General features: G+C 57.4%; 1 protein-coding gene across 9 annotated transcripts in view; it reads left to right on the plus strand.

The window, feature by feature from the left end:
• AGAP1 (ArfGAP with GTPase domain, ankyrin repeat and PH domain 1) overlaps positions 1-24,238 on the plus strand; it is a 390,584-nt gene that overhangs the window by 230,787 nt on the left and 135,559 nt on the right. For all 9 annotated transcript variants that reach the window (XM_053655304.1, XM_037161449.2, XM_037161448.2 and 6 more), the window contains 2 exons: positions 4,787-4,891; positions 19,356-19,524. In XM_053655304.1, coding sequence (XP_053511279.1) covers positions 4,787-4,891; positions 19,356-19,524 — 274 coding nt within the window. The remainder of the gene's footprint in view (positions 1-4,786; positions 4,892-19,355; positions 19,525-24,238) is intronic.

Below are 24,238 nucleotides of genomic sequence, written 5' to 3' on the forward strand. Positions count from 1 at the left end.
TTGAACCGTGGAAAAATTCTTGTCTCTGAAACTTTTGGTAATTAAGCAGCTGTCGACGCCCTCCAGGGCAGCGGGACAATCCAATTTGTATCCCCGCTAAATCCTTGGCTCCCGGGCAAGTGCTTGGGCCAGCGCGGCCCCTGGTGGCTGCTACAGCCGATGAGAAACGCCAGCTCCAGAGGGGGCTCCGTGCACCTCACTCTGTTACGTGGCCAGCCCGCAGCCACCACGGCTCCTTCGCCATGCGGAACCCTGGCCACTCCATGTCCCCCACACCCCCGTGTCATGCTGTCTGGGACGGCGATGCTAGCCAGTCCCTCACATGCGAAACAAAGACTGATCTGCAGGGTAAAGACCCCCGGTCCCCAGCGCAGTCAGTAAATCTTTGTTGGTAAATAATTGCTATCGAGCAGAGGTTTAATATAAATTTATGAGTGGTGTTTTATCACAGCTTGGGGCTGTGGCGAGCCCTGAGTGATGGATTTCAGGCTGCACTTACATTCATTACGTTAACTTTGTAAGTTATTTAAAGCTTGTGCACTTCACATCACATTGCTCTTGGCTTTCGGTGACCTCCTGGGACTGGGCAAGGACTGCACATCACTAACACGGAGACCGCAGCCAAAGACGGCCCCGCTCTTCACGCCACCGCAGAAGGGGTTCCCTGAGCAAAGGAGCAAGAGGCGCCTGCCTCGCATCTGGTGTTTGGGTTGTAGACCCTTAAAGCCACAGACTCTCTGGCCCACCAGTACGATAGGGGTGGCTGTTAGATCCCCGTTTGCCGTTTCCGAGGAAGGCCAGAGGAGTGGCCGCGAGATCACAAAACCCTCATGTTTCTTTCTCCGCAAACAGAAGACGTCCGTGGGTCTGGGGTGGGGGGTGCTAGGTGACAGGTGATCGGTGCCCCTGCTCTCTTCCTTCCGCAGGTAATGAGCCCAAGCCACAGCGGTTTAATACGGCTGTTTCATTATTCCTCAGCGTTCTCGGAGCCGGGAGAGTGGGCCTGGTGCCCTGGGGACAGCTTGGGTCTGCTGCCCAGGATCACTGCCTCGCTCGCATTGGGCGCCGCTCCCGCACCCCAGGCCTCCGGTCTCTCTTCCCAGTCTCTGCAGCAGGACCATTGGTCTCCCCGCGGGCTGTCGAGGCTCCCGGGCATGGACACAGGGCTGCTGGGCTGAGGGCTTCAGCCAGGGCAGGCCCAATGCGGTCTGACTGCGTCCCATTGGTCACGTGGAACTGGGGGCCAGCACCGCTCTGGGAGCTGGGTGCCTGAGGGTCATCTCCAGAGACCGGCCCCTCAGCCCGCCCACCCACTGGCAGACCACCCTCACCCCATCCCCAGGTACACAGTCTCATCACAGCGTTCGCTCTGGTGTGAAGTCCGGGATTGTCCTGGGCAGCAGGGGCCCCTGGGGACGAGGCTTCTCCGCCGTGTCCGTCAGGTGCTGCGCCTCCCGCGGGCAGCAGGCCTGAGGCCGTTGGGCCGGCCGGAGCACAGTGCAGCCCGGCTCCAACGTCGGTGGCATTTTCCTCGCTGTCCCTTCCCCTCCACTGACTCGACGTCCCCACCCACCTCAGCCAGCTGCCTGGTTCCATGTCTGTGCTGTGTGATGTTTCCTTTTTTTAGCTTTGGCAGGACACTAGCTCTGTTTTTGTCATCTACTGTCGCTGAAAGCTCACTACCTGAAATCATGCATCATTTTATGATTCCTCACACTCCAGGGGTTCAGGACCACGCACAGAGCAGCACACAGTTCAGGCCCAGAGCTCCCCGGGGCGGGGGGCGGGGCGGGGCTGCCGGGATTGCTGCGGGTTCATCTCCGTGCATGGGTGTCACGCCGATTCTGTCAGTTAAAGTGACCCGGGGCGGGGATTCCCTGACCCGCGGGCGCCGGGAGTGTCTGGGGCCCGCTGACGGTGCCCATGGGGACTCGCGGTGACCTCTGTGCCTCGGCAGCCGCCTCTGCAAGGTGGGGCAGGCCCCGGTGGTGGCCCTTGTCAGCTGCAGCGCGTTAATGCTTAAGGTGGTCAGAGCAGCTCTGGCTCACAGTGAGCCCAGCGGTGTTTTGAAATTGAAAAAATAATTTTTTAAAAAAACAGATGTGCAAGCCCCACGGGAGTTAAACACAGGCCCCCATAACTGAGGTCCGCACTGTGGCGGCGAGCCGGTCAGTGAGAAGCGAGCGTGAGCAGGCGGTCCACTTGCTCGACTTCCAAAGCTGCATCTGATGTAGGACAGGCTGGGGATGCGCAGTGACACTGACATTCTGCCGTGTTGTTTCGCCCTGGGTTGCACAGGATCTAAGAGACTCGGAGTTGCGAGGGCCGTTCCCGCTGGCCGAGGGGAGCTGCCCGCCGTCTGTCTCAGGCAGAGAGCCACCGGCCTCTCACCTTCCGGCTCCTGGGACCAGGGCCTCGAGGCCCTCAGCGAATGAGATGAGCTCCTCCTAGGGTTCCCCACCTTCCCAGCACTTCGAGCGGAAAGTGTGTGTGTTCGGGAGGAGGGGAGCGTGGGGGCTGGGTCTGAGACAGTGGGGAGCTGTTCTAGTTGCATCAGTAGAAATTTGTCCCGGGGGGGGCAGCAGGTCCCCCCCTTGGCACTTTGGGGGACCCTGGGTTCAGAGGAGAGGTGCACAGTGGTGGGGAACTGGGCCCTTTTGCTCTGGGAAGAGTCCGGGGCCTGAAGGAGGTGTGGCCGTGTGTCCATGTGGCAGGACATCTCCTTGCTCCCAAAATGCAAGGACACGCTGAGGAGAGGTACTGCTCTCGGTGCTCAGGCTGTCCCCAGCCGCTGGCCCCCGGACCCAGAGACGCTCGGGCAGGGACCATGTGAAACTGTGTGTCTCGGGTGTCACGATGCAGTGGTCTGACTCCCGGCATCTCCTTAGGACTCCAATGTTCCATGGTTCTCACTTGGTATAAACACTGTTTTGAAAAAATTAGTGTTCAGAATTACTTGAAGCAATTACTTTTGGAAAAGAAAAAAACAGGAAGCAGAAGCTATGAGTTTCCTTCCACAGATACTGCTTCCTGAGTCTGTAGTGGCACCTCTGGTCACGAGAGTCTCCCTGGCTCGCAGCCCCGGAAGCCCCCACCGCTCACTGCACACCTCGCACCAGGGGCTCCATCTCACCAGGCTGTTCTGGGTGGGCTCTTTCTGCGGCGGGTGGAGAGGCGCCGTGCGGCCTGCCAGCTCCGCCGGTTGTGCTGGCCACCCCCTGGGTTACAGGCCCCCACAGGCAGGGACAGAGAGGAACACCCTGAGGTCAGAGGGCCGAGGGCATGACCTCTAAGGCCGGGCTCTCCGGACCAGCTGTCGGGAGTGCGGGTCGGCGCTGCTGCCGTCCATGTGAGAACACGGGGGTCCCGCTGTGGGGAGCCCAGCACCTGCAGTGCCCGTGCCTGCCCCTGGTGATTGGGCCACAGGGTGCAGGCACGCCGCCTGCCTGCACCCCCCCCCGCTCCGTCTGGGTTGGCCAGAGTGGCGTGCATGACAGCCCGTTGCCAGTGACTCCCAGCGAGAAGCCACCGCTTTTCTCCTTCTCTGGGGAACATCAGGAAACCTGGTGGCAGGCACAGGGATCCTGCATTCCCTGCCGTCACACAATCCAGGGCCCCGTACAGAACACGTGGCCCTTGTGTCTGAGCCAAAGGGACTGACCTGCCAGCCAGTCTGCCCCCCTCCAGTTCCTGGCAGCCGCGACCGCCCCCTTCCTGGAGCTTCTCCATCACTTGCATGTTGGGCGGGGGGTGCCTCGAGGTTTGCTGACATGGGGTGGGCACCTGTCTCTTCTCTCACCGGGGGTGCAAAAGACCAGCCAGGGAGGAAGCGCAGAGGCGAGGCCGTGGGCCTGGCCGAGCTCGGTGCCGGCCAGCGTGCTGCTTCGCCCAGACAGGGCGGTGGCCTGCTGGGGACCGGGGCTTTGAACCAGAGGGAGTTCTCATCAGCCGTCTAGGGAAGTTTGGTGCGATCGTGCTTCGGTGGTATGTTAGCATCCAAGTTTCAGTGCTTTGCAAGAAGCCCTTAATCTGCTTTCATTAAAAATGGATTTAAGTTGCCCTGGCTGGTGTAGCTCAGTGGACTGAGCAAGGGCTGTGAAGCAAAGGGTCGCAGTTTGATTTCCAATCAGGGCACAGGCCTGGGTGACGGGCCAGGTCCCCAGTAGGTAGCACATGAGAGGCAACCACACACTAATGTTTCTTTCTTTCTCTCTCCTTCCCTTCCCCCTTTCTAAAAGTTAAAAAAAAATTATAAATGGATTTAAGTAAACTCTACACATTTCATCTGGTAAATACCACTGCATTTGAAAATGGAATTTATTTTTTAGTAAATTCAAAGTCTGGCATGAAAACCTGTAAAATGAAATGTTCCCATTTGCAAATATTGCAAGGTAAGAATATCATTAACATCTTGTTTCTAGAAAAGGGAATTTAGCTCTGTGTGTGTGTGTTTTTTTTTTTTTAAATAAAACATGCCTGTGGGTGTGCCAGGTGCACTCGAGAGAGGAAAGGTGTGACATGGCATGTAACACACGGGGGCTCGTGTGCCAGCTGTTCCTGCTCAGCCTGCAAGGCTGAGTTCTCCACCCGCACCACAGTGGTCGGCTGCCGTTGTCCACACTGTAAAATTCGACGCGGGGGAACCCAACCACCAAGCTGAGCAAAAGACATGCTTAAATGGGAAATGCTGTTCCCATTTAAGACAGCGAGTCTTAGATGAAAGTTTAAGACTCTTGAAGTTACGTATGTGCCTGCTTTTAACAAATTGCACTTTGTTAACTCGCAGGGTATGCTGCTGAAGCGAAGCGGCAAATCGCTGAACAAAGAGTGGAAGAAGAAGTACGTCACCCTGTGTGACAACGGCGTGCTGACCTATCACCCCAGTTTGCACGTGAGTGTTGCCCCTCAGAGTCCCGCAAGACGGCGTGGGCGGGGTGGGGGGTGCCAACAGCGCTCTCTGAAGGTCGTGTCCTGCTCCGGCGCGAGATGAGTGATGCGCCCCTCACTCTTTGCGAGACCCCGTGTCTCACGCTCCCTAACCTGGGCCGGTGGCTCTCACCAGTGCACGGAGAACTTGAGTGGGAGGCGCAGATGAAGTAAAATTTTAAAAGAGTGAAGAGACCGGCACGAGCAGTAAAAGAGAAAGGGGGGAAGAGACCACCCACCTGGAAACCTAGACGGGGACGCCATTGCCCAGGGACCCGCGAGGACCAGAGCTGGAAGCTAGTCGAGGGCGGGCGCACCCAGTTCGTGCGGAGGAGGGGCTTTCTGCCCTGGGTGTTAGGGAAAGTTGCTCAGTCTCCGAGGCTTATGTAAAATAGAGGAAAAACAATTCATCTCGTCGCTGGGGGCGCTGCGGGCCTTGCAGCCACACTGAGTTTCTCTAGGAAGCACCGATGCCCCCTGGACACGGGTGTCGGGTTCCCGGGACGCGTCCCATGCTGCTGGCGAGTTTGGTGGGTCTCGATGCAGATCAGTGTATAGATTTGAATGCATAATGCTAGCTGGTCAGCTGCTTGTTTCACTGTGTTAAGCTTTTAATTTAGAAACTCAAATACTTTAAAATTACACAGTTATTGACCAGATGTTAGAAATGAATGTGTTGAAGAAAATGAAAATCACCCCCAGAAAGCTGCCTGGAGAACAAGACTGCCAGCGTTTTGGGGGCACCCTCCCAGCCGCTGTGTGCCTCTCCCCAGGGGTGCTGCTTATGGTCCCCTCGAGTGGACAGTGAGGGAACGTGCCACCTTCCTGTGTCCACAAAGCCATAGGCTCGTGCACCTCCGACCCTCATGGTTACAGTGTGCCTGTCCCGCAGAGGCGCCCGGCTGACTGCACACCGCCTCCAGAGGGGACACTGGGCCACTTAGTTACTTGGCGCTGTTTTTCCCAGACATCCAGTCAGCGTCTCGTGTTCACACCCAGCCCATGTCCCCTTCAGTGGGACAGACCCCCAGCGGTTAGTCTCGCAAGTGGAAGAGCACCGTGCTCGGTGGCGTGAGGTTCACACCGGATTCCTGGGGAGAATATCGGTGTCTCCTCTGGCACCGCATTGGGGGGCTTTTCCCACTGCCCCCTCAGGAACATCCACCTCAAAAATAAGTTCTGCATTTCCCAAGATGGTAGGTGACAAGCGGCGTCCCGGCCTCGGGGCACCACCCCCCAGTCTTAGAGCCACGTGAGAACCCAGGGGCTTGGTCAGCGTCGCCTGCCTGTCCCTGATGATCCTGGAACACCTCTCAGGTCGGAGTTCCTGACTGTGCACTTTGGGGACCCGAGTCAGGTGGCCTCCAAACCAGAGACGTAGTACCCGTCCCAGGAGGCCCCCCACGCCCTCCAGCTGTCATTGGGCCCAGCACAGGGCAGTCTTCACGGGGCAGTCTCCAAGGGGAGGCTGCCCTCCTCCTCCTCAGTTCTTCCCCAGACCCTGTCAGAGAGCCAGGCCTGATTACCAACCTGGATGCTCAGTGCCCTTTGGGGAGAGAACTGGAACCGAAATATTCTCCTCGCTGGACTCACTGAGCAGCTAAAAGGGAGGCCTGGTTGATGAACCCCTTCAGGGCACTGGACTCCCCTGGCCGAGCCCAGGCCTGTCACGGGGCCATTGCCACCTGCAGCCGAGGAGAAGCACGGGAACAGCGGCGTGTATCCAAAGACTCCCGTGGGCGGGCAGACGCCTGCTTGATTTCCACTCGGGGGTCTGGGTTGTGTAATCACACTTAGTGCTCCAACGCCCTCCCACCCAGGCCTCACCTTGGATGCCCCTCGATTCTGCCAGGCCCCTCCCTCTTTAATGCGTGTGCGCGGGTGTTACCGGAACACGGGAAAGGAGTGCGTGGGGCTTTGGTATGTAATCGCATGGCCAGCGAGCGCCGGTGCCGCTTCAAAGCACAGCTGAGTCCGTGCTGAGTCCCGGGAACGGGCACCGTGGAGACGGGCGCACGGCCCCCCTGGGGTGTGGCTGATCTGGGCTTACTCGGGCACCGACAGGCGGCCTGGCCTTAGTTGTCACCCTTTGTCAGTCCTGTTTCCATGACCAAGCTTCGGAGGGGAGCTGGGAGGGACAATGAGCCCCAGGTGCCTGCTCCGACCAGTGCCGGCTTGTTGGGGTGCTGTAGACCTTGACACCACAGTAAACCTGGGTGGGGCCTTGGGTCCGAGCAGCAGAGAGGTGACCCGACCGGGCTTGCGCGTGTGCAGAGCCCTGGCTTCCCAGGACAGGAGATCCAGGGACATGCAGGTGTGTGGTGAACTCACGTGCCCACATTCTACACCTTGAGGCCCGACGGTTTCAGTCCATAAGTTCAAGGTTCCCTGAGGGTTACTGGCCCCTGCAAGGCTGGCCTTCCTCAGAGGGCTGACCTGGGTGGCTCCTGCCAAGTCAGCCAAATTAAATTCCTAGGTGAGCATCCCAGCTGGCTCCAGGGCAGACCGCAGGGAGGACAGAGAGTGGACTGAGACGGGTGCGGGGTTTGCAGCGGGAGGGCAGAGTGAGCCCCGGCCACTCCGCCTGCCGTGTCACTCTGGGCAGTACGGGTCGGTTGGGAGAAGATGCCTGGGCAGCAGGGTGTGGCTGTCACTCGCTTTGGTCCCCACAGGAGCCGGAGGCTAGCACCCCTTGGAAGGAAGGGCATTGGAACGTCGTCCTGGTCAGGTCTGCCCCACAGGGAGCCGGTGCAGCGGCTCCTCCTGCAGGTCCCTGGAAGTGCCTGTGGAACAGCAGGTCACCCTGGGCACCAGCCACGCTGCTCACTCCCGGGCAGGCGCTGCGCAGACACTGGCAGGAGATAAACTCGGGTCGTCAGTGCCAGCGCAGGGCCCCGGCTGCGCGCTGTACTCGTGGCGTCTCAGCAGGGGGACATGCCCTTCGACACCGCACCTCAGAACCAGGCTGCCGGTCGTGAATTGGGGCCAGCGGGCTGTGCAGCGCCCGGTGGGGCTCTGCGAGTGACGGACCTCAGCGGAGTGGCAGCCTCGTTTGTCACTTCCCACTGGTCACTGTTGCTTCAGTCTCCTGTTCTTCATACCATCTCCCCGAGCCCCTCTGGTTCCTAGTCCTTGGGGTCTGCCCAGCTTGGTGGCCTCACCCCTAAGAGTGTCATTCTGTGGTTTGTCCCCAGCCCCAAACTCAGCTCCTGCAGATTGTTCAGGGGACCCCAGCCCTGGGCCCTCCGGCCACGGCTTGGCCTGTGTCCCTTCCCGAGCACAAGTATCCCCGGACCTCCCCTGCACCAGAGAGGGAAGCCATTGAAGGGACCTTGGAGCCTCGGGCATGTGTCCTGCCATCAAGACCCTTACAGGGCCCTCTGGGCGCAGACACCCTCTGCGGGTGCAGTAGAGTGGGATCGCCCGTGTGAGGTCCAATCAGAGCGAGTGCTGGTTTCTCTGGAAATCAGAGAAACCGGACCGAGTGTTACCCCAGCCCAGTTGGAGAAAGTGCGCTGAAAGTCGGTTAACAAACCCCAGATGCACTCCCTCTCCCTCTGCGTTCCACGAAGCCTTGACCCGCGCGGCCCGACTGTCACGCATCCTGGCCTGCTGCCGCCTCTCCCCAAAGGTGCAGGAGCCCTTAGCAGTGGCAGCCTCGGGTCGGCCGGGTCCCCTGTCTGCTGAATTGAAGACTGAAGGGAGGAGACATGGGCACAGGAGGAAGGCGTGGTGGTGGCTTTCAACCCCAGGTGTGTTCAAGACCAGCGGTGCCCACGGCAGCCATGGGGCCGGTGGCAGGGACCCGGTCACTGAGCACTCCATTTGCGCTGGTGGGGGGAGCACGGGGAAGGGGGGCCCAGACAGCCTGCAGGTCCTCAGCGTCGTCCTTCTAACCACACGTGTTCGTCAGCTGGCCTTTGACGCAAACAAAGGCTGGAGCGTGCTGGGAAGTTCAGCTCGCGCGTCTTCCCCTTCCACACGGTGAGGCCCCTCCTTTGAGGCGGTGCGTTTGGAGGACGTGGAGAGTCAGTGGGACGGAGTCGGGACCCCTGGAGGAGGGGTCCTTCCCCTGGTGTGACACTGGGTGGTGCTGTCCTGTCGAGGGTCACTTCCGACCCTTCGAGAGTATGTGGCTCTGCTAAGGGAGCTGTCTCAGACCAGCACTGTTGGGAGGGGGATCGGCCACGTGGTAAGACTAAGATTTGCCAGAAAAGTCCCCTTCGCCTGGTTCATGTTTCTCTCTCAACATGCCGATGTTGGATTCAATAGACCCTGTCATCCAGTTCAGGTGGCAGGTGGAAAGCTTAGCCCAAATACTGAAGACACTCCCAGTAGGGTGACAGCGGCCCCGGTTGCCCAGCACCGAGGGTGCCCAGACGCAGGACTCTCGGGGCTAAGTCCCAGGCCGTCTGGCACCAATCGACCGCCCACCCTCCAGATCCGACTCACTTCCCTGGGCCTTCGCCCGCTTGGCACTTTGCAGAGATGACCTGGAATGTTTAGATGAGACTGACATAGTGAAAGGCAGGACTCCTGGTATTGCTCCTCCGCCGGTTTTGTTTCTCTGGAAAAATCGTATGTGCAGAAGCTCCGAGTACCCAATTTCCTGGGGGCCAGGAGATACGAACAAGCTCTTGTGGCTTTAGGACACTTGGCTGGGTCCCGGTCAGGCTGGGGAAGGGCCACCTGTTCTGTGGACTTAAATACGAGCCCGAGGGAGCACCATGATGGAAAAGTGGGGGGATAAGGAGAGCGAGCTCGGCCTCGGAGCTCCATAGCAGTGCACACATTCACTCTCCACATCCCCGTCCTCAGCTGTGCAAGGCGCAGCCCCCTTCCTGCTGACAGCGGTGTGCATGCTGGGACTTCCAGTGCACCTGCAGGGCTCAGCTCGTGGCCATGGTCCAGCCAAGGGCTTTCCGGAGCCCTGGCCAGCTGTCCTGGGCGTCCTCGGAGGGATGTGTGGCGGAGAGAACAGCCCGCCCGGCTGACATGATGGTCCCAGGCCCCATTGCCTGAGTCCCCATTGCCTCGAGTTTGCATGTAGGAAGGGGACGTGGGGGGAGCGCAGAGGACGGCTGGGGCTGAGACGCAGGGCCTTACACGGGGCCCCGACCCAGAGAGCCGCTGGGTCCGTGGAGGGTTAATGACCTGGACAGTGGTCCAGAGCCCCCAGGAGTGAAAACACCCACCTGGCGCTGCTCACAGGGTCTCCCTGTGTCCGCCTGGTACCCCTGTTGGATGGGGGCCGGGAACGGCCCTGCCTGAGCTTTGGGGGCCCAGGAATAATGTGGGCGCTGACCCAGCCAGTTCCAGAGAGAGGAATCACTGCTCCCGTGTACCGACGTGCTCAGCACCATGGGGCGGTGCTGCCCCGTGGTACAGACACTTTCAGGGAACGTCCACAGCTTCCGTTAAACCGTTAGAAAAACGGCTACTGGAAAGCTCATACTGTTATCGCACAGACACCAGGAAGTTGGACTCTGTCAAAGTCTGTGTCTGCCTGAAGAGCTCGTGGTCTATCTCCTGTGGCCTCAGGGTTTGCAGCCTTTCAGGTTTGCCAGCACCGGGACCAGACTGCTGGGAGTGGCCTCCATGACACAGTGGCCGTCAACGGGGCGAGACCAGACAGAACAAAGTCCCCAGGTCACTTCCTGCGAATGGCTTACATTTTACCCAACCTGTTTTTTCTACGTCGGGAAATTCTCCCGTCTTCAGAAGAAGTGGAGTATGTGTGCACATGTATGTGTCTGCGATACACAGACCTCACCTCGTGGATTTGGGTCTTTAAGCCCCTAGGAGAGCTGGGGCATCACCTTAGCAGCCTGGGGTTTCTCCCTTTGTGCCCCATCTGTAGTGTTTCGTTTTCCATTTGGGGGGGGGGGGGCTTCTGAATCTTAGCGATGAGGCCAGAAACCCTTGCAAACGGTAAATAAATCAAAAGCGTCCCTCAGCTTCCCTGACAGCAAGTCCCTCCCAGGGACTCAGTGGGAGAGACTGGACGTGGGGGGTAATGAGGGAATGTTCCTCCATGTCTGCTAAGAAATTGAATTCCGCGTAATTGTATTTTATAAATATTTTCCTCCCTGGCTCGTAACCTGATTGCCGGCTTGTTGCTAAGGTCTGGCGAGGCAGGGCGAGGTGGCGGTGGGGCGGCCCCTTCTCAGGTGTGCCTGTGGCCCCAAATGGAAACCAATCAAGGTGCGATTTATGTTCATTAAGGCCTTGTCAAAACTGAAAAATTTTCTAATCAGCGGCAATCTAGCCGGGCCCCCTCGATGGCTGGGAGGGCCGCCTCCTCGAGCCGCTATTTGCCTGTTACGACTCTAGGCTAAAATCCGCTGATGATTACATTAGGCTAAGCTGCGAAGTAAATGAACCGTGTCTTATTTAGGTGCCGCGAGCCTCGGTGTAGTCCTGCCCCGCGGGGCCCTTGATAGCGCTTTATGGCTTTAAAATTAGTGTAGCTTCCCGTCTGCTGCAGGGCACTGCCTGTTCTGCCTTTGAACTCAATAAGCAAAGGCAAGGGGCCTTTTGTTTTCCCCGTCCTCTGGCTCCCTTGCATTTGAGCAATTTTGTTTTGCATCTTTTCCAGACGGCACTCTGCAATAAAAGTGTCTGACTACTGAGTACATGCCTCCCCCACCAAAAAAAAAAAAAAAAGAGAAATGGAAGGGGGAAAAAAAGAAGAGAAAGTGGGAAATGACACACATTGGCAGAAGACCATCTTTTTCTGCACTGCAGAGTGAGAAGCAGCTCTGCACGCCACCCCTAATGGCCCATCGGGTCAGAACCGCCACCCCGAGTGGGGCGCCACCTGCTGCTCAGGCCGTGGCCACGCAGGGCCACAGGGCGGCCTCGTCAGTATTTCGATTAGACGAGAGGTGCCAGAGCCAACATCTGTTGAGGGCCCAGCAGTCTCTCAGGCCCTTCATGTATTATCTCAGTTAATCGGCACAACAGCCCCACGAGGCAAGGACTGCTTTGATCCCTATTTTTAAAGCCCAGGACATGGGGACCCAGACGGTGAAGTAAGCGCCCAGAGCACACAGCTCCTGAGGGTCGAGGCGGAACCTGGGTGGCCACTCTGAGGCGTGCTCAGGCCAGGAGGCGGCTGGTTGTGCCTCTGCAGACTTTGTTTAGGAAACCAGAGCATTCTGTTGCTATGCAGGGGAGTGACAGCTGAATCTGCTTCTATTCCCACCACCTGCCCCTTGGTGGGCGGTTGTGTTAGGGAAACAGAGTAACACCTGTAAAAGCAAAACGGCGGGGGGCGGGGATAGACTTCTGCACAGGCCCAGCAGAGAAGCATTTAGATTTTGTGGTGGGCAGAAACCGGAGAGGGGGTTTTCCGGTCCGCGACGGCCCCGTGGCGGCAGAGGAGGACGCCCAGTGGCCGTCAGTGCTCTGGAGGACAGATGTGCGCGCTCTGGCTTAAAATCTGCCGCCAGGTGCCGCAGGTGCCGGCAAGAGTCCCAGGAAACCTCACATCGTAAAGGGCTTCAGAGAGCCCGCTGCCCTTACGGCACCGGCCCCCATCCCACCCGGAACTCCCCGGGTCTCACTCCCACTGCGGCGCGTTCAAGCCACAGCTCGTTACTGAAATAGCCCCCTCGCCCTGGAGGGAAGCGGGCGCCTGGTGTCCCTCGCCGTGATGGCTGCTCACGCCTGCCTCCGGGAGAGGCCCATGGTGGCCACAGTGGTGGGGCCGTCCTCCTGTCCGCCGAGGTCATGCTGCGAAGGCCGGGTGTGGACACGCAGGGACCGAGAACGGTGCCGCTCAGTCCAGTATCAAGCTCGAGGTGTCCTCCTCGAAGTGGAAAGCTCGCTTCGCTAGGTCATTCGGGACGGGAAAAGTCAAGAAGCAAGGGGAGCGTTCGTCCTTCAGCGTGGAGTTTTCTGCTGTTTCGCTTTATATTATAACGGCCTATCTCCCCCGGGCTGCTGCGGGACTCGAGCCTGCGATGTGGGAAGCCGGGGCTGCAGAGGTTTGCGCTGGCTCTGGGCACGGGGCTGCCTGTGGTTCGTGTAGCCGGCCCACCACCCCACGACGCCTCCCGGCCATCTCGTCCTGAGCCCCTTACCAGGCCCCAGATGCACTCACGAAGGAAAGCATCGGGTCTCTGTCAGATGGGGGTGCCCCATGACGGCCACGTGTGCAGCACCCCGACAAGCGTGGACGAGCACTGGCCAGGGGACCTCCACGAAGCCCACTCGGAAGGTGAGCCCCGGGAGAGTTCTGTTGGCTGTCGGGCAAAATGGAACAGTTCCTCAGAGGGTTCTCCCTCCGGAGCCGCCTCCCGCCTTGCTATTGTGACAGCCAGTGGTCGTCTGGAGAGAGGGGGGCGCTGTTGCCTGTGGGATGGAGCTGAAAGGACAGGGCCAGGAGAGCGTCCAGGCTGCCTAGCGACGGTAGGATGTCGCGCCCGGGGCCTGCGGATGAGCGTGAGGCCGCCGTCCCCAGTCAAGAGCGCGGGGCCTGGCCACGTGCCTGGTCCCTCTGAGTGGCCAGGAGCGTGCGTCTGCACCAGGGAGCTTCCTCGAGAGCAGCATTTCGTGGCGTTGGGAGCAGCAGTGCATCTAACAATGGCTTCTCTTCCATTCTTTTTTTTTTTTTTTAGCCCAGAAGTAAGGGTTTTTAAAAAAACTTAAACTGCTGCTTCACCTCTGCACCTGGACCTTCAGGAGGGGCCGTGAAAATGGGGATGGGGGGCCTCCTTTCTTCCAGGAGCAGACACATCCGAAGGCCCCGCCTGATCTTTTCCCAGAGGCCCAGCTCGAGACCGTTAGGAAAAGTGTTTTCCGGAAGAAACCATGAGAAGAGCCGCATCATTTACCTGGTTTTCGGAGCTCCTCACATCTGCTTTCACGAAAGGCGGCTGGACGCTGTGTTGGCAGCTGCTCTGCTCGGCTGCGATGCATCGTTCTGGTGACAATGCACGGAGCAGCCCTCGCCGATCCGCACGTTTTGTTTAGAGGCGTAGGCGCTCCTGGCCGGCCCTTCCAGGTCACCGCGTGTGGTCTCCCCGAGCACCACCCCAGGGCACCTTGTGGGACAGCCCCTTCAAGCTGGGGAAGGCAGTGCGACTCTGCCACTGGGTCCCTAAACTGTTCCCCCTCTGCTGTGTTGGATTCCCCGCATCTGCCTCACACTTTGACCTGTCTTTCATCCACTCGGTCACACGCCACCTCCGGGGCGTCATGTAACTGAGGTGGGCCGGCTTCCCAGGGGTGACACTCTTCATTGTGCCACGTCCAAAAACCACATTCATGCCCCCACCAGTCTGGTCCGAATGATCTCCACACTTGGGAGGTGTCTGTCAGCCCATGGGGGACGTACTGGTGTTGAGAGTCCTTGTTGCCATGGGAAACCCGTTTTACTGTTAGCTGCAAATACTGTTCTCAAGAAAATATCTGTCAAATGCACAAGACTGGGTAGTTACTATTAAAGTCTGATGTCTTTGTTTCTTCAAGTAAATGGGTCCAGCAGGGAGGCCAGTTCAGCTCGCAGCTCCAGACGCTGGGAAGGGCCTGTCTGCAGGTACCGTCAGCACCCCACCCCAGCGGAGGCCAAAACATTCTCTGGGCCTCCCCGTCACTGCCTGAGAACTGGCAGGACACGTGCCCAAGGGTTGAAATTGTTTTAGAATCCACTTTTGGGGGGACGGGATTCTTAAGAACATCGGGGAGGTGAAGCTGCTCTCATTCCTGTTCAGAGAGCGTGGCGATGATACAGGCGCAGCTGGAGCGGTGCTGCCCGGCGCCCCTGCCACATGCGCACTGAGGGGCCTGCAGTCGTAGTGCCGTCACTTCCGCACCATCGGAGCTAAGCTCAGCGCAGCAGAAAGGCAGGCGGCGGCGTGGAATTATTTTAAAAAGAGGATTGAACTTACGGTGCCACCCCCCACCCCACCCCCCTCCCCCGCCAGTAGGGTGTCCAGGGTCACAGTTTGAAGACTGTAGAGTTTGTGCAAAGAGGAAAAGCCCAATCGGGCTGACTGGTGAAAAGACGCAAACACACACTGGTTCGTCCTGAGTTGCATAGCTCAGACACCAATTGTACCCACAAATGTAAAACACTCGGTGTCCCGGCGTTTGGGCACAGGTCGAAATCAGCACTTACTGGGGAAGCCTCGTTGGAATGAAGACTTGTGTTCTTTGCCCCACCACTGAGTGACGCAGACGCGGCGTCTCAGTACCACCCGGAAGTGTGCGTGACTGTGGAGCGATGTGGAGAGCGTCCTCTGCACCTGCAGAGGCCACTTCCCAACGTGCCCGCCTCCGAGGGGCCGGTTGCTCCGTCTGTGCCTTTCAGGTCAGCCGTAAGACCCTGTTCCCACTCTGGGGACCCTCCACACACACACCAAGCCCACCATCTGTCACCAGACAGCCAGGGGTAATGTGGACAGAAGGCATGCGAATCAGTACCACGAGGGTGTTTTTAGGGGCTGCTGATGGATCGCTGTGGTGGGAGCTGAACTTGAAGTTCCAGGTGCCCCAGAGCTGACTAAGACGGACTCGCCATTTACTGAGAGCCGCGGAGGCCAACCCACGAGGAGAAGGCCCCTGGATGCCTGGGGCTGGACATCAGCATCTTCCCCTGCCCTGCTGTGGTTAGGGGGAGAACGCCTGCGGTTTGGGGTTTTGGGTTTTTATTTGTTGTGGTGTTTTTTTTTTTTTTTAAAGCAGCCTCGTGTGGTGTTTTGATGCGGATGCAGGGCCGTCTCCGTGCTGGAGCTCGGTGTGACCCAGTTAAAGGGTGTCTGGTGCTGGTGACACAGGACTGTGAGGTTTTAGGACAGCGTGGTACAGAGCCAGCCAATCAGTTCTCCCTGTCAGGGACCCCGGGCACACAGAGGCACTAACGACCCCATGGCCCCCTCGGTGGCAGCCGGCCGAATGCAGGGTCTCTGCCGAGCTCTAGTTTGCTCGCTGGTTTCTCTCACTGCAGCTCATTTGCATCTGGGACATCAATTAGCATGTTTGTTGAGGCTAATTGAATGAAACTCAATCATAGCTCTTAATTGCTTGACTATGTGAAAAGAAATCACATTAATGCAGCTAATTAAGTGTACGGCAATAGATGCAACATAATTAGGAGTGGGATGCGGGAAAACAGGCGATGGTGAGGGTGCGGAGCCGGGTGCGGAGGGACGCGGCCGGACTGGACGGGCCCCTCCGCTCCTGCACGGCTTGGAGGGCGCGGTCCATGCGATGAGCATGGACAAGTTGAGAAAAATGCAAATAGGTTCGCAATTACTACTTCTTCAAGCTGTTGAGGGGCAGGAGATGCCACCTCTGGGGGGCCTGGCTCTTGAGTGGGCCCCGGGGACTTGTTAAGTGCTGTTTAAAAGTACTTGGCTTTGAATTACCCTTATGCCTTGTTAAAGGGTTTTTCCCCTTTTATCTGTGATCAGCATTTCATACCAGGACTGGGGAGAAGGGTAGTATCTGTCACATTTGCATATCAAAATCAGGCGTGCTGTCTTTATTTTACCCGGGGAGGTCCCCGGCTCAGACCCACCGCGCTGCACAGCCCGCGTCTGAGCGGCTGTGCCCGCAGCTCCTCCCGCACCAGGCCCGGGAGAGACGAGAAGGATGAGTCTTTCCAAACACGGGAGACTCGATGTTGCTGCTCCTCTCGGGGGAGACCAGGAGCCGCAGGCTCTCACGCCCCCGCCTGCCACCAGCGGGGGCTTGCGTGGCGCTGAACGTGCCTTCTGTGAAGTTTCTACAGATCGTAGTGGCTCGAAATATAAAAATGGGCAAATGTATATTCTGGGTTTGGTTTTTTGTTTGTTTTTTTTTTCGCATCTAGTTCTTGTGACATTTCAGCGCCTAAATAACTCAGGGGAGAGCACTGGTCCCCTGGTCTGTGCTGAGCCAGAGAGAAGTGTGGTCGCTGGGCACATTCAGGCCCGGGAAGCGGGCACGGGGTGGGGGGTGCTGTCTGTGATGATTTTAGATGTGTCCCGGTTATCGTATGCTGAAACGTGCCTATTAAAAGAGAGCATGCTGCGGCTTAGTCGCTCTCTGATTAGCCTCATTTTGGAGCCCATAAGCAATAAATGCTCAATTACACTCCTGTTATTGTATTTTAATTTGTTAAGAATCGGCATTAAAGAAGAAAGTTATAGCAAGTTGGTATTTTTAAAGGAGTGGCTGTACGAGGAGGGATTCATCACTTACAAGCCTTAACTTCGGTTTTGGAACTTGGCATATTTGCAGCGGGTGTTAATGGAAGTAAGTGAAAGATGTGGAGGAATGACCTTTTTAAAGACCTTGACCTTAGGCCTGCACCAAGCAAAGGTCACTTTGTCTTTGACGTGCTTTTCCTTCCCGTCCCTACACATGGAACTCAGTCGTGAGTCTGCCTGCCCTGCCTCCACGCTGCCTGGTCCCGCCCTCTGATTCAATGATCATTTCTTTTCATCTTCGGCCTGGTATCCTTTGGGATCCGTGGCTTTTTGGTCAGTTATGTTTAAGAGAGTTTTCCAAGCATCTTGATTTCCATGTGAAGTCTTTGGTCTGTTCCCAGCTGGATCCAGCCTCCTCTGCCCCAAACCCACAACCCGCCTCCAAGGGGACTGTGACTGGCCCCCTGCCCAGGGGACCTGGGGGTGACCCTCCCTGAGCCACCTGGGGTGGGCGTGGCCGGGGCCAATGAGGAAGGCTCAGCTCACCCCTCCCTCTGAAGAGCTCTGCTGAGCTGGCCTGCTTAGCAGCCTTGTCTCCACTTCCCCGCCGCCCACATCACTCCCAGCCCTGGCCTTGGATTTTGGAGCTGTTGTTCCATGCTAAGAATTAGCCATTGGACGTCTGCCCTTAGGAAGTCACCGGGGACCGGGGAGCATGGCTTCTGCTGGGCCGGCACTTGGTGAGCCTTCCAGGGTTCTGTGATCTCCACGGCAACTCCTCTCCCAAGGTGGCCAGGCCCTCAGATGATCGAGTTTCCCGTCACCCTCCTCCCTCCATGGAGAAACTGTCTACCCTCTCCTGAGTCTAGTCTGGCTTCAGGGCAGCCCCACCTCTAACTGCTTGGGTTGCGGGGTGGGTGGGGTGTCCTCTCTGGACCCTGAGGCTGCCCCCGCACCAAAGATGGCAGGCAGGGGGCAGCTCTTCCACACTCTGTCCTGAGGCCTCACTCTCAGGCAGGTTCCTTCCCCCATGTTGGAAGTCTGTGCTTCGGGGTCCTGTTTGCATCAGTCCTGTCCGCCGACGCCCTGCCTGTGGATAACGCAGTGACCACTTCACAGTCCCTCTGCTTGCCGGAGGGCAGGCGCTGTCCTATAACACAAAGATCCTCCACCTTCTTCCCAGGAACCTCAGCGGTGCTAATCTTGGCTGGGCCCCTGGAGTGTCCCTGAGACACCTGGGCTGACTTGCCTCCTCCCACAGGCTGGGGTCTCCATGGGGCTGCTAGAACTTACCTCGTTCTCTCTGCATTGGTCAGCCATTGCTCAGCAGATATGAGCAAACAGCCCATTTTCCAACCACCCAGGTGTTGGCAGTTCTTGCAAAATGGCCTTGGCCTGAACTTAATTGCTTCTACGGAATGCACATCAGTGGGGCTTCCTCTTCCACTCTAAAAGGGACCCCCGTAAGATTCTGCAAGGATGGGATCTGTTCATTCCATTTCCTGCGAAGTCTTACAGCACCAGGTGTGCCCTTCCCCCACAGTGTGGACTGGAAAGTACCCCTTCCTGGTGTGCAGTGAGGACGCAGTGACATGTCCACAGGGACCGTGAGCAAGTCACCACCTGGGCTGGCCTGATACCTGCTGGTCCTTCCGCTGCACTGCGTGGGGCGCAGCTGGTACTCGGTGGAGCGCGGTGCACCGCGTGGAGAAGCAGAACACCCAAGTCCCAAACGATGCGCTTTCCCTTTGGACACCCTGCCACCCGCAACCTCCATGGCCTTCAAGCGCCGCCCCACTGAGCTTTGACCCATCTTCCTGGCTGGACCATTACTTGGGTTCTTCACCCGACTTCCCCACAGGCAGCTTCAGTGTTATCCCGATGGTAAGGGCATCGCCGTCTAAGACAGAACGGCCGCTGCCAAACCACTCCTGCTTCGCAAGCAGGTGGGGCCCAGGACGGCCCAGCTTCCCGGCGTGCGGTCTCATGGGCAGCGGTTCAGACTAGATGACTTCTGTCCCTGCTCTTCCCCATCTGGTTCTTACCCCCTTCGATGGCCGCGTATACTCTGTCTCCTGGTCTCTCCAGGGCCTGGGCTAGCTCGGGACTTGGAGGCTGGGCTCCGACCGCATTGAAGGTTGAGACAGGTCAAGGCCTCATTGTTTCCAAAGCGCCTGCCCAGGCAGAAAGGGCGTGGGGTCACGGCTCCTGGTGCCTAACAGAGGGTCTGGTCCCAGGTGCCGGAAGGCCTCCTTTGTAATCTCTCTTGGGTGTTTGACGTTTGCACAGGATTACATGCAGAACGTCCACGGCAAAGAGATCGATCTCCTGAGAACCACCGTGAAGGTCCCCGGGAAGAGGCCACCCCGAGCCACATCGGCCTGCGCGCCCATCTCCAGCCCCAAAGCCAACGGCCTGTCCAAGGACATGAGCACTTTACACATCTCGCCGAGTCCCGGTAAGATCACGGAGGGCGCGCCGGCTGGGCTGTGGTGTTCGTGGGGACGCTGACCGTTGCATTGCAGGCGGAGGTTCAGGAGCCTCATCTCTTCCCTCTGACCCCTCCCCCTACACTGTGGGCTCTGGCTGCCAGGCCAGCAAGCCAGCGTTGGCGCTCTGAGTTGTCACCACACAAACTAGGCCAAAAGGCCGTCCATGAGCTGGGCGGTTGCAGGTGCAATGTCACCCCCGGTGAGGATGGAAGGGCCTTTGGAAAAACATATGGCAGAACTGTTCAAGTGTTGTGGTTTTGTGTGAACGACCTTGTAGGGGCCAAGTGTGTAGAAGTGGAAAGGCCTTTGGGAGCAAGATTAGGAACCCGTGTGAGGTTCAAGTTCTCTCGGCTTTGCGGTGCTACTGGTAGGTCGTTCTCTATCACAGTGTTAGCGTCCTTCACTCTCTCTTTAAGGGGGAATTTGCTTTTTAATTTAGCACCAAAGAAAATCGGTGTGTTCTTGTAATTCGAGGTGTTGAGACATTGTTGGTGGTCGCAGACCATTCAGAAGTTACGGTTCACTCTGGGCTAAGAGCCCATGCCAGTGATGACGCTCCAGCTGTCAGCTCTGCCCACGGGGACATGTCCCAGGGGAGGTGTGGGCCACTCGGTCCTGCTGCGCACACCCCAGCGCCTGCCACGTGGGGACCCTCTGTGTGTCCGTCTCTAGCGAGAAGCCCTTTCTTCTCTTCGCCCCGTCCAGTCTTCTCAGGATGAAGCTCCCCCTGCACTTGCTTCTGCCTGTGTCTCTGCCTCTTGAGGGCGCTGCGTCCCCCCTTTCTGGAATGTGGAGTGCTTTGAAGAAGGGGTCAGGGGAGGCTGAACCCACCGGTCAGAGGTGTAGGCAGCACCGATTAGTGAAATCGGGACCATAAAAAGGAGCAAGAACTTGGGGTCCGTGAGCTGGGGTTCTGCTTCCCAATGCCAAGGGTCGTTGGGCAGGTAACCGACCGCGCACGCATCATCTCCCGATCGGCCTGGCCCAGACCGCGCACGTCACCGACATGCTGGTAGATGAGGTGGCATATGCGAAAGTGCCCGAAACTCCCAAAGGATGACGCAGATGTCATCGGTTATTACTCATCAAAATGAACAGGGGCTTTCTGCTCACAGAGACATGAGTTCATTCCAGAAAGGGGACGAAAGCTGCTTTGGCTTGGTGTCTGGTGACCTGCTGGTCCTCCAAAGAAGCACGTGGCCTTTCCCTTTTCAGGGTGGTGGGCTAAGGCTGCAGGAGTGGAAGAGACAAAGGAAGTGCCCAAGAAAACACTCTACGGCCAATGCAAAGCACATATCTTTGTTACTTTGTGTTTGTTAGTTCGGGAAGCCTCACCGAGCACCTAGTGGGGGCCTCGAGCTGGGCGTGCTGTGGAGAATGGGTCCCCGAACTCCAGAACGGACAGGCAGTCACGTTCTCACCAGCTGCCCCCACCCCCTGTCCTCCTAACCCATCTGGTCGCATCCATCCATGTGTTTGTTCAAGTCAGGAGGCCCGGATGGCGTGTTCAGTGGGTTTGGGAACAGGAGCACAGGAGGTGACCCCTGGCGCGGTGCAGAGGGACGGGTGGACCAGTCAGTGTGGCAGCTCGAGGTCAGAGCCGTCTGGGCCTGAAGACCAGGGGTGGGGTGTGTAGGCAGCTGTCCCTGGGGGTGCAGGGGCAGGGCGCCCAGCCCGAGGCCGGGCTGCGACTCCACCCGGCCCCCGGGATGAGGTGTCGCTTATGCACGGCCGGGGCCTGGCCTGCAGACCAGCGGTCTCCGCTGCCCCACCCTGTGCCAGTGCCAGGCCTGGTCTCTTTAAGACTCTCACCATGGAGTGGGGGGGTGGGGTTTGAGGTGCAGCTGAAACCTCGTTCCCGGGTCACACCCTGAGTTCCTCACAGCGCACCCTCTCCAGCCTGCACCAGGTTCCAGTTCTCCCCCACGCAGAGGGGCTGGCTGATTTTCCTTTTTCTTTGGCTCCCAGGTGGCACTTCAGGGGAGCCAGTGCTGCATGGTCACCGTGACAGTGCAGGGACGCGGCTCCCCCGGCAAAGTGTGCAGGTGACCCCATCGGCTGGTGTCCAAGAAGGGCGACCCGCCTTGTGGTGTTCAGAGCGTGTTCGCGCACGGGGGAGGCTCCCGGGCAGCGCGTTCAGTTAGAAGTTAATTGATACTATTATTAAGTGGTGGGCTTTTCACTAAAAACAGGTGTTAGTGATGTGTGTTATTTTAGAGCTGTTTTTCAAAGAATCGATGCGGTACTCACCCTGCTGTGTCCTCTCTGCCCCTCCGCACCCTGCAGCTCTGCGTGAGAGCGCCAGGTCCCTGGATGTGGTCTGCACTTTTCCAGCTGCTGCTTTTCTACACATTTTCTCATCTCATGCTGTTGACTTGGACGCTCCTCTGGGCCTGTCCTTCTGGTAACTTTCCACTCACAGAGGCCCGATGCTCACATGTACCTAGGTCTTTCTGCCTGACACTTATTATTGTCTTAACATCCGCAAGCCACGTGGCTCAGTCAGTGGGCATGATCTGTATTTCCAAATGAATTTCTAGAATGGTTTTGAATACACTAGCCCTCCATCCACGAAGGGAGTGCCCCTTTGACGCCGCCCCTCCGCCCATACACTTGGCAGCATTATTACTTAAATATCATTTTTAGACTCTACGCTAATCCAGTAAGGAGTTAAAAATACCTCCTGCTTTGTTCATTGGGATTTCTTCAATTGGAAGTGAGGTTGAACACCGCACGTGTTCATCGGTCGTCTGTTTTACTCAGGTCGTAGTTGTTCAGCCATCCTTTGCCCGTGTCCTGCTGTCGGGACTTGTTTTTTCTTGCTGATAAGAGACCTTTGTGTGTTAGGGGGTATCAACCCCTTGTAATATGTTTTGCAGGTATTCCCTTGGTTCCTTATTCATTTTTCATACCACGTGGTCTTGTTTTTCTATAGAGGTTTCCCCTTTTAATACATAATAAAAGCATGCCTTTTCCTTTCCGCGGTTTCTACTTTAGATGTCTAGGGAGACTTTAACACTCTTGAAATCTGATCATAATTCACATATAAGTATTTCTGAGTTTTACCTTTTTGTTTTTTTTCCTTTTTTTTTGACATTTCCAACTTTTGTTATGAAAGATTTCAAACACTGAAGAGTTGAAATAATAGTGTCATGAATGACTGTATATCATCGATATCTTTTTTAAGAAAAGTTTAACCACTAATCCACCTTTGATTTGTTTAGGTCTCTTTTGTGCTGTAGGACATCTCATTACACTTGACTCGAATAGGTAACTGATTGTCCTTTCCATGGGCTCTCTTTCCCTGTTGACTGCGCTGGCCCCTGTATTGTACAACTAACCCATCTCGTCAAACGGGCTGTGTTCTGAGCTCAGGGGCCCGCTCCGCGGTCTGCTCAGCGTGCTGTTGCTGCCTGTCCAACCCGATGGGTGCTCGCCACTCTGTCTCGGATCTTGCCTCTGTGTGTATCTGGTGGCACGACGTAGTTCAGCATTGCTCCTTTGTCCCTCGGTTGTCCTTGACTATGGCCACACTTTTTCCAGTAAACTTCAAAGTAACTTGAAATCCCCTCCTTCCCCCTAAAAATAAGCCCACATGCCCGCAGTGGCCCCTGCTTTCACCCTGCCGGTGAGTGGTGGAGGGCCGGCGGCTTTTCCATCAAGAGTTTCCTTCCCATCGTGAACATGCTTCCTTCCCCTTTCTACCCAACTTAATTTTCTGTCCCTTAGTAAAGCTGAACACTTCTCTCCATTTAGCTCCTGTAGACACCTTGTTAATATAGTGTGTCAGTGTATAATTTTTGGTGACTTGTGACACTCATTTGGGGGGACATATATTAATCACATCATCTAATTGGTAGGAAATAAGCCAGCTCCTCATTGTGTTTCTTTGTATCCGGCTGCTGTGCTGAGCTGCTATGAGCTGGGCTGGCCATCCGGACTTGCCCTTGACTTCCCAGCGCACGGTCAGAGTGTGTCCCATGTGTCAGGTGCTGCGGTGCCTGCCTGTGGGCCAGCGCCAACCTAGTGCCCGCCAGACCCTCGGAGGGGGGGTCTCTTACTGCTCCGCCTCCTGTGCCCTTCCCTTTCCTTGCTCACTGCGCCAGCTGTGTGCCCAGGCCGGACTAGTGCTCTGGAGATCCCGGGGGCAGGGGTGTGGGGCCATGACACTCGATGGGGGGCGGAGTCAAGATAAATGGGCACATAAGACCCCTGAAGCTGTAAGTGGGCACGATAGGAACAGAGGGTGCTGTTGGGCAGAATGTCACTGCAGGGAGGGGCTTCTGTTCAGTATTCGGGGATTGGCCAGGACTGGAAGGGTGAGCGCCTTTCCTACAAGGAAATGTTGGGGATCTGATGGGCTTACAGCCATCCTTGGGCTTGGGAAACAGGGGGGGACCCACTGTCAAAATTGAAAGGGAAACCTTGACCATACGGGGCTGCCCCGAGTACTGATGCCCGAGCCCACGCTCTGGTCACAAGTAAACCGGAACCCGAGTGACGACCGAGCCTGAGGTGAGACCTGAGCTCCATCGGGCAGCTGTGGCTGCAGGCAGAGCCACTGAGGTCACATACAAGTGGAGCTGGCCAGTGGGTCCCCCCCACCCGCCAACACCACGGGGAAAGTAGCAACACTCCTGGGAAGGCAGAACCTCCTGATGTGGACGCTGAAACCTGACA

The sequence above is a fragment of the Artibeus jamaicensis genome, unplaced genomic scaffold, assembly GCF_021234435.1.
Source record: "Artibeus jamaicensis isolate MK-2021 breed Jamaican fruit bat unplaced genomic scaffold, CSHL_Jam_final contig_944, whole genome shotgun sequence".
Taxonomy (NCBI): Eukaryota; Metazoa; Chordata; class Mammalia; order Chiroptera; family Phyllostomidae; genus Artibeus; species Artibeus jamaicensis.